This window comes from Castor canadensis, chromosome X (assembly GCF_047511655.1).
Source record: "Castor canadensis chromosome X, mCasCan1.hap1v2, whole genome shotgun sequence".
NCBI classification, from domain to species: domain Eukaryota; kingdom Metazoa; phylum Chordata; class Mammalia; order Rodentia; family Castoridae; genus Castor; species Castor canadensis.
The window spans coordinates 51481914-51491201 of NC_133405.1; the positions used below are offsets into that span (position 1 = coordinate 51481914).

Sequence of the window (9288 nt, forward strand, 5' to 3'; positions counted from 1 at the left end):
GTTATGGTTTCATATATTGATGTCAAAACTTATCAAAATTGTGTGCTTTAAATATGCAGCTTCATGTATGTCAATTATGGCTCAATAAAGCTATTTAATAAAAAGCATGTGGTAGACCTAAGTTGTAAAGATAACTATTAAAAGGAAAAGGTGAGATGCTGAATACTATATACCTGTTCTGTTTTTGGAAATGAGTAAATTCATGCATATTACACATGAAGAGAATATGCAATGAAAAATTATACTGCACACCAACTGTTAATAGGAAAAACATTTAAGTGATTCAAAATATTTTGTAGAAGCGTATTTATTGACATGGAAAGATGTTCAAAATATACAGTCAGTGGGGGGAAACAAATTACAAGTAGTATTTACAATTTGATCTTGTTCTACTTTTTTAACTATCTGAAAATCTCAAAGCATAAAATTTGATAGCTTCACACATAAACACTTCTGCCACATCTCAAAGATTTTAATTTCTGCCATGAGTCTTAGAGAATATAACCATAGCCCAAAAGTCTTGAGATGCTTTCTGAACCATACAGATTTCCAGGAATCACTATTTTGTAGGTTGGGACAGCAGCCTCTCATCTTGTTTCCTGTTCTAGATAGCTGAAGCTGCAGTTCTGGTTCTGTCAAATTTTAGCTAGTAAAAATGCAGAAACTAGGTTGCCTACTAAAATGGAGCCTTTGGCTTTTCATATGACATACAGAATAAATCATCTATGGTAAAAAAAATTAATGTATGATTTTGCAAGGAAAAATAAAGCAACTATCTTTTTAAAGCAGGATATAAAACAATGTACAGAATGATTCCAACTCTTTGAAGAAAATTACATAAGGATAGAAAAAGAAAAGAACAACACAAATCAAGTTTCACAATCTGATGACTTCACATCTACATCTTACTCATTTATCAAAGGTTTGGATACCTATCATGTCCTAGATGCTGCCAAATAAAATATATATATTCATCCCAGACTTTTTTCCTGATCCTCAGCCACATATAGCTAAATGACTAATGAACAAGTGCATTTGAAAGTTAAGAACTATGACTCCTGGCAGTGATATTATCCACTGCAAAATTAAACCATTAAAATCAAACAACCTTCAAAGGTGAGCTTTGAAGGCCATCACCTAAAAATGTAAAGGACTATAAGGTAGTATGGTGAGATGGGTTCTGGTGTCAGGTAAAACATCCATGCCACTTGTCAGCTGCGGGAATCTAGGAAAAAGTATTCATTGGCTCTAATTCTCACTGGAGAATATCCAGAACAATGAGTTTTAATAAATACATGAGTACCTAGCTCACAAAAGCATTCTAAGAAGAAACAAATTTGTAAAATGCAGTACCAACAGTGCCTAACAGAGGGGGCACTCAGTAAAATGTTTTCTCCCCATACCTACCCTCCCTTCTCTGACATAAATAAAATAATGTAAAAATGTAAGAGCTATAAATGTAGTTGCAAAATAAAAAATGAACAAATAGTACATTTTGTCTGAGATTCAGGGCCAATTCTGTGCTGTAGAGTGAATGTCTGATGCAGCTAGAACAGGAAAAATAGAACTTCCTCTCACATGAAACAACCTATAATAAACCCTGCCCTTTAATGTATCAAGAGGGCACATTTTATAATGAACATATATATTATATATACCCACATACTGTGGGTACTGTTTGTTATCTTTATATATATATATACATATATATATATGTATATATATATTACTTATGCCTTATTTCTGTAACTAGATTGCAAATCCATTTATTTTCTTTTTTGTCATTTGAGGCCACCAATGGATCTAAGCAGATACTAATGATCAAGGTAGCTTACTTATGATGAACTAGTTCACTATCTTCTTAAATACAATGTTAAAAATCTGCCAGTCTAAGCAAGATAAAAATCAACAAACATTTTCATCTCAAGATGTAACATCCAATATACCAAAATGATCTAGCTCTAAGCCACAGCCTGTCAAAAATATAACAGATAACGCACACACTGTAATAACCAAAACATTATTCAAGGCTCTGTGGGAATATCCAACCTCTCAGTTTGGAGACTGTTAAGTATTCTCTCATTTCTGGCTCATTTCACATTGATTTGATAATCCCTTTAACTTCACGGAAAATGGCCGTAAGTGTATTATAACTCAAGTGGTCAACAACTACAATTGAACCCTTTCTAACGTGCTCCTTTATGTTAATAAATATGGCTACACCAGTAACAAGATTGGCTTTTGCCTCTTTCTGGTTAAAGATAAGTTTCAATGCTGCCAGTGCCTTCATATTGATCATGTCTCTGGCTGCAGTTGGATTTTCAGACATATTCAAAAGTAGTTTCAAAACAAGATTTCTGGTTTTACGATTTCCCTGGGACAGCAAATGGAAAAGCTCTGAAAAATAATTGGCAACAATGTAGTGATGGACATAATCAGTAGTCAGTTGCCCTAGTATCTTTAATCCAGATTGCTGTCCAGGTGAGTTCAAGGGGAAAGACATGGTTTCCTTACACATATGCTTAACATGTAATTCAATCTTGCGTTGTCTTTCATCTCCAGAGGGAGGATTCAGAGTAATTACAGTCTTTTTTCTTGCTTCAGGGGAAGGAAAACTGAGCAAGCTTTCAATAAGTGTCACTACACCCACCTCATTAATGAATTCTTGGGCAAATGGATGAACATTATGGATACCCATTGCAATCTGTGCAATTTTATGAATGAGAGGATCTGTAGTTGACTTAAGGATGTTAACAAGTTTTTCAAATTCTTCAGAATTTAGGTAGCATTCCATTTTGCAAGGGCAAGCAAATGGTTTAATCCCATTCACTTCCCTGATCCTAATTTGTTGTCTAATTTCATCTAAGGTCTGGATGCAAGGATCAGAACCAAATGGGTACTCAGGGATTGGCTGTGAGCTTGAGCGAGTGCTCTTAGAGGAGCAGGCTGCTGCAGCAGGTGAAGAATGAGTATTTTCTTCAGCTGAGGCCAGAACAACAAATGAAGAAGGCCGTGTCTCAGGTGGGACCTTAGATTTAAATCCTAATATTGCTGGAGTTACAGCAGGGGCTTTGGGCCAGATCGTTACCTCTGACCAGTCCTTGGGCCTATTTTTTTCATTAATTTCATCTACTGGCTGAGGCCTAACTATTCTGTACACAGGTTTAGGATTCGAGTCAAAGCTAGTATCATCCCCTTCCCAAAACCAGTTCCCAATTACATTCTCTTCTTCTTCCTCCTCAGTACCTGACCTAGACTTGCAGCTGGCCTCTGCCACAGGCTCCAATACCTCAGCACTGCTCTGGGCACCAATATCAGCTTTATCTTCCTCCTTAGCACTGAAACGATTACCAGCCTCTTCTCCCTTCCAGAACCAGGAATTAATACTACCCTCTTCCCCAGCCCAGAACCAGGTATCAGTACCAACCTTATCTTTACATTTGGCACTAGTAGCCTCGTTCTCAGTCTTGGCACTGCAATCTGCCATGGCTTTCACTGGAGCTTTAGGCTCTAACTGAGCTCCTTCCTTCATCTCAGCAACAACCCTGTTCTTAGATACTGCCTTCATCTCTGCCACTGCATCTGATTTAGGTTTTGCCTTGGTTTTTGCTTTGGCCTGGGTTTTGGCTACAGGTTTGACTACACCAGTCGCCTCCTTCTCTGCCCCACCTTTACCCTGTACGCTTGCCCTTTTTTCAGTTTTGGCCTGCGCTCTAGCCTTATTCTTTGTCCCCGTCATGGTTGAAGCAATTATATATATATTTGCCCTGAGATGGCCTTAGTTTTCAGTGTATCACAGGTTGGTGTCTTTACACTCTTTTACTGGGTCAGAGATGAACCTGGTAGCAAGAGGTAAGAGTCAATTGTCAGTTTAGCAGTCACACAGTCTCCTTTCAATGATATGGACAAAGTAAAGGCACAATCTGGCTGGGGGAGGATGATGGTGCCTGAGAGGAGACCTGTAAAAAGTGATGATCTTCTGTCAATCCAAGGCCACCAATGGAGACAGACCTGAAGTAGAAGAAAGAAATGGGCTTTAAGTTCCCTCCAATTTTTTTTCTCTATGCAAACAGGCAACAGAAGATCATGAGAACACAGATGGATTGGGTGACAGAAGTTGATTAGTAGAAAACTATTATTTCATTTTATTTCTCAATGTCCTGCCCAAGCACTACCATTCTTTCCTTGGCACGAAACACAACAGGAATAATGGATAAGTTGCTGAGAATGAGAGAAGCTATGGAGTGTTCAGTATTTTGGACACATACTAGGCACTATAGGTCTATCCAGACAGGCCTCATGTCAACCTGCACTGATTTGATGCAATTTTCTCCTCCTTCCTCACTTCCAGTGTTGATAATGCCTACAGCCATCAAACAGGCAGACTGATGTACAAAAATACATATGGGATTGAACTCTGCACTCTGGTTTCCCAATAACTGCCTTTCCAAATCTATAACTTTGGTTATATAACACTTCTGGCCCTCACTACTTTCCTTATGACTCTTCTCCCCATTTCTTGCTGCAATATCTGTCAAACATAGTCCTGGCTCACATTGCCCCCATTTTCTGCACACAAATTTGAGGGCAATGATGTCTGGAAAGTTGATAAACAATGGATCCAACATATGATCTGGTCTCACCCACATGCCAACAGTCACTTCCACCCGCAATCAGCAGGGGTGATCAAGCTTATATTCATACCTACCTTGGATCCAAATGAATAGTTTTTGTTCTTTTTCTTAATTCACCTCCAAGTGAGCAGCTACCTACAGGTCTCTACAGGAACCTAGAAAGGAACAGACCTACTAACAAAAAAGCAGAGGCAAAACAAAGAGACTAAGAAGGCCCCATATCCGGGACAAGGTTTGTAACATATGCTTTTGTGAACTGAAGACTATGTTCAATGTCTCCCACTTGTCTGCACCTCCCCAGTTATTCCTTAGCTATCTCCCCCAAGACTTCAGTCTGTCTGATTATATCCCCAACCCAATTTTGAAGCTGATCATTTTCCCAGCAGGGGCTACATCTCTTTCCCTGAAGAAGTACAGAAATAGGCAGTGGAACACAGGCAAATACATTTAGACAGCAGGCAGGGAAGCTAATGAGCATAAGCATTTCAATATAATTTTTGCATGCTCCCCTTTTCCCATGCATACCTAAATCCTACCTCATTCACCACTAAATTCAGACTGCCCACATAGCAGGGTACTCGGAGGATGCTATCCTTCCCACCAAAGAAGTCTTCTCTGGCTGAAAGTCACAACCTATAGAAAGGCAAGATATTCATCAAAACATGAAGAAACTATGCTGAGCTGGGGGTGTAGCTCAAGTGATGCAGTGCTTAGTTAGCAAGCACAAGGCCTTGTATTTAAACCCCAGTACCACTACTATAAAAAAGGAAAATAAAAAAATATGTTGACAATAGTAGAAAAATATCAGGTTAATGGACAGATTTCCAGAAGTAAGGACTGAACACCTTGTTTATAAGAATCAGGAACTAAGAGAATGAAGTCTAGCTAGCATCTCTCACAGTACGATTGATGCCCATCTGCACAAATGCCATATTTTCTATGAGACTGCCTCTGTACAAAAATTAGGGGGACAACAAAAGGTGCCTGGAATTGATAATGTGTGGGGTTCCAGAAACAGACACTGAAGAAGCAGATTGACTTCAAACGTTCTAAATTGACCCTTCATAAAAACTTCCCTCTAATTTTAACTCCCATTCCCACAATATCAAAATATTACTCAAAGTGGACTGGGATACTGAGAAAAATAGATTCTAAATATCAAAGGCAGATTAATACCATACTATTTATTTACATGGCTTGTTGCTGTGAAATCTGATCACTCTTCATCTTGACCATTTGCTTGCACTAAACTGGGCATGAGGATCTAAATATAGAAGGCAAAAAAACAGTGCTGTGCTAAAGAGACATGAATATATTTTGGTGTCTTCATAATTCACCCTCAAATGGCTCCCCTTCTCCAGACCTACACAAGACCTACTGAGTGGCCTTTGACATCAAGCAGGAGCCTGTGGGAAAGGACAGCACCCAGGACACCGGGCCCCAACAGACCCCTTTTCAGAACTAGGGCCCGAGTAGGGAAGGCGACCACTCTTCACCAGTTGAGCTCAGATGCCCGCCTCTGTCCCAGACCTAGCGGCCTCCCACAGCGCCCCCCTACCCGCTCCAGCTCCCGTGCCGCCATTTCTTCCGCAGCAGCCTCCCCCACAACCCTCTCAGGGCACAGACACGATCGAGGGCGGGGCGCGGGCAGCTGGGAAGCGGGCTGGAAGGCGGTCGGCGCGGCTGGCCTCCATACCATCTGAAGGAGCCGCTCTGCCCACCCCGCTCCGCCCTTGGCCCGGCCAGACCCGCGCCGCTCACAGCCTCCTCGTCGCCAGGGGTCCCCGGCACTGCGCACCTCTCTGGCGGATCCGTTCCGACCCGCTCGCCTCCTCCGCGTGGAGCTGTTGGAGTCTGGGGGACAGGCGGTCAGCCGGCCGGCAGTGGGAGACCACCCCGCGCCCCCCGCACGCCCCCACTTGCCTTTTCAGGCTCAAGGCCCAGGGAGACGGGCTCCCCCTGCTCTCCTGCGCTCTCCTCTCCTCCCGCCGCTCCTTGCTCAGACTCCCACCGCTTTCCGCGCGATCGGAATGGCAACGAGGCGCCCCGCCCCCACGCCTCTGCACCAAAGCCGGCAGGGGCTGCGCAGGATGCGGCAAGAACCGCTCGCCTCGAGGGTGTCGGGAAGGGGGGCGGAGGGATACGGCGCGAATGGGCTCGACGCCCCCTCCCATGCCCACCATAGTTCCGACCCGGAGTGGGCGGGGCCGGGACGAGCCCCAGTCTGAGGGGCGGGCTCCTGCCGGTTTGCCTCAGTAAGACCCCCGACCGCCTGCCCTAACTTGGCGACCACCCCCACCTTTCTGCCACCGCTATGGTGCGTGGCCAGGAGGGGACTCAGGGCCAGCGGCTGAGCTGTGGGGGAGGGGAGGGGGGAACCGATATCGGGAGGTCTGGAATTGCTGCGCTGGAGGGAGCAGCGGATGGATACCTACTCGCCCCTTGATGCGGTGCACCCCACACTGCGCACTGCCTGTCCCCTCCCCTCTATTACCCCGCCTGCTCCCGCTCCTTCCCGGATGCTACCGGGAGAAACGGTGTCAGCACTGCAGGCTGAGAGGGCCAGGTGACCTCACAACACAGCAACAAGGGGTCTCTAGGGGCTTCTCCCATGTTTTTCTTCCATTGCTTCATGGAGCCATGAAGGGGAGGAAGGCACTTAAGGGGACTGAGGTGGGGGCCCCCATTACAGGCCTCACCTCTGCTCCTCTTCCAAAGGAAGGCTGGCCTGCACCTGTAGTCTCAGGAAACCAACCATTGGTCTGTGCCAAGTGTCATTCCTTCTGCCATGCTGAGCTTTTCTCATTCCCAGTGGGAACTCATTTGGTCATTGCGCTGTCCCCACTCTTGCCCAGAAAAGAGGGCTTTTCTCTGTCAGGACACACAGGGGCTCATATGGTCCTCCCTCTACTGAAACTCAGCCACAAAGTTATTTGGTCCCAAGTAGGACCCATCCTGACTCACTCCACTCTTCTGTCAGGAATGGGAATCATTTCCTAGGCACTTCCTCAAGGTAGATCTCAAGGGCTCTCTTCAACACCTCCCTCAGCCTTACATCCTGCCTTATGAATGCTTATGTTCTTTAGCCCTGAATATATACAAGTTGAGTCAGACTGTAAGTTCTATAAATGAAGGGCTCCATTTTGCTTTCTTTTCCACTATTGTGTCCACAGCACATAGTAGACAAAAGTAGTCAGTGTTTTAAGGATGTGAGGGGCCAGTAAATCATGAAAATTTCATAGTACCCAATAAATTAGTGGTTGCAGCTCAATGCTAATCTATATATGCCTCTTTGTCTTTGATGCTTATAACCTAAGGGCTTAGCCCAGAGTCTGCCACACAGTTGGTGCTCTCTGTATATGTTTTTTTCAATGAAGAAAGCAGGAGGTGAATTAGGTTCTTGTGAACCAACTTCAGAAGTACTCATTTGTTAGAAAAACTAGTAATACCTGCATTGTAAATTATAGGGCACAAAAAGGCAGAAAAAATAATGATCCTTTTACCTCATCATTTGTAATACCTTTAGAATCTCTAAATATGTCACACTAATGTGATTTAGAAGATATTAATCATACAAGTTATTTCTTATCCAAAATGCTTGGGACCATAAGTATTTACAGGTTGAGGACCCCCTAATCTCAAAATGCAACATGCTTCTATATCTGAAACTTAGGAGTTTCAAGCATCTAAAGATAAAGTTTGGAGTATTTTGGATTTGGTGTTGAGGTACTCAATGGTGAAGCCTATGTAAATATTTTAAATTCTGAAAGACTTAGAAATCTGAAACATTTCTGTTCCCAAGCATTTTGGTAAGAGATTCTCAATGTGTATGTACAAGTACATTCATTAAATTCAGTATCTCTTACAATACCAATTAATTATAAATAATCTATCAATTGGGAAAGGATTAAGCTAAGTGTGATATATTTATTCTACAAACAACTATTCTAGCCTACTATCTTATCAAAAAGAGCAGAGTAGCTGTCTATATACCAAAAGGGAAATAACTCCAGATAAAGTGAAAATGCAAATTATACGATAAACACAATTCCTTTTATGGAAAGTATGCTGTGTGAAAAACATATAAGGTATTTGCTATGCAGAGAAAGATGGCATGTATGTATTTTAGAAGCATCCTCTTCCTTTTTTTTCTGTATATATTCTATATTGTTTGTTTTACAATAAGAATATATTTATATATGTTTGGCATATGTTTTAGCAGTTTTGATTTGAACCCATGTGGTGGTGTTTTCATTCTCAAAGAACCATAATGAGAATTCTGATGCTGTATTGTTCACATTCTATAGGACTGGGAGACATAATTCACTTATAAGGATAGAAAACAAAATTATATACTTAAAAACGTATTTTCTAAGTGAGATCCTCACATGCTTTTGATGACTACATTAGCAAAAATAGTGGTTTCTGAACAAAGGAGTGAAAATTCCCTCTTCCTAGTTTGGTCTAGCTACACCTGAGTATCACATGTAAGGATGGTTGTTGATACTGAGATGCTCAAAGATGAAGACACTAGTAAGAATGTCTTTATTGTTCTCTGACACATGTCCTTTCTCTTTATAGATGTATGTTTCTAACCTATATTGTTCTTTCTCCATGAAGAACTTATTTTCCCCTTTTAAATTAACATATATGA

General features: G+C 42.2%; 1 protein-coding gene across 8 annotated transcripts; it reads right to left on the reverse strand.

Moving 5' to 3' along the window:
* Nucleotides 1–289: 289 nt before the first annotated feature.
* Nucleotides 290–7559, reverse strand: Gprasp3 (G protein-coupled receptor associated sorting protein family member 3). Of its 8 annotated transcripts, XM_074062187.1 has the most exons (6): nucleotides 6558–7515; nucleotides 6433–6488; nucleotides 5827–5898; nucleotides 5171–5267; nucleotides 4709–4789; nucleotides 290–4011 (listed from the first exon to the last, which is right to left on the reverse strand). In XM_074062187.1, exon 6 carries the CDS (start codon nucleotides 3737–3739, stop codon nucleotides 2096–2098), a length of 1644 nt encoding a protein of 547 aa, XP_073918288.1. In that variant the 5' UTR covers nucleotides 3740–4011; nucleotides 4709–4789; nucleotides 5171–5267; nucleotides 5827–5898; nucleotides 6433–6488; nucleotides 6558–7515; the 3' UTR covers nucleotides 290–2095. The 8 variants fall into 8 exon arrangements, with proteins under 8 accessions (XP_073918288.1, XP_073918289.1, XP_073918285.1 ...); XM_074062188.1 differs by lacking the exon at nucleotides 5827–5898; XM_074062184.1 differs by lacking the exon at nucleotides 5827–5898 and having other exon boundaries at nucleotides 6193–6488.
* Between the last annotated feature and the right edge of the window lie 1729 nt (nucleotides 7560–9288).

What these genes read in the sequence shown, in the direction of transcription:
- Gprasp3 (XM_074062183.1), bottom strand. Translation starts at nt 3,739, where the DNA reads ATGACGGGGACAAAGAATAAGGCTAGAGCGCAGGCCAAAACTGAAAAA.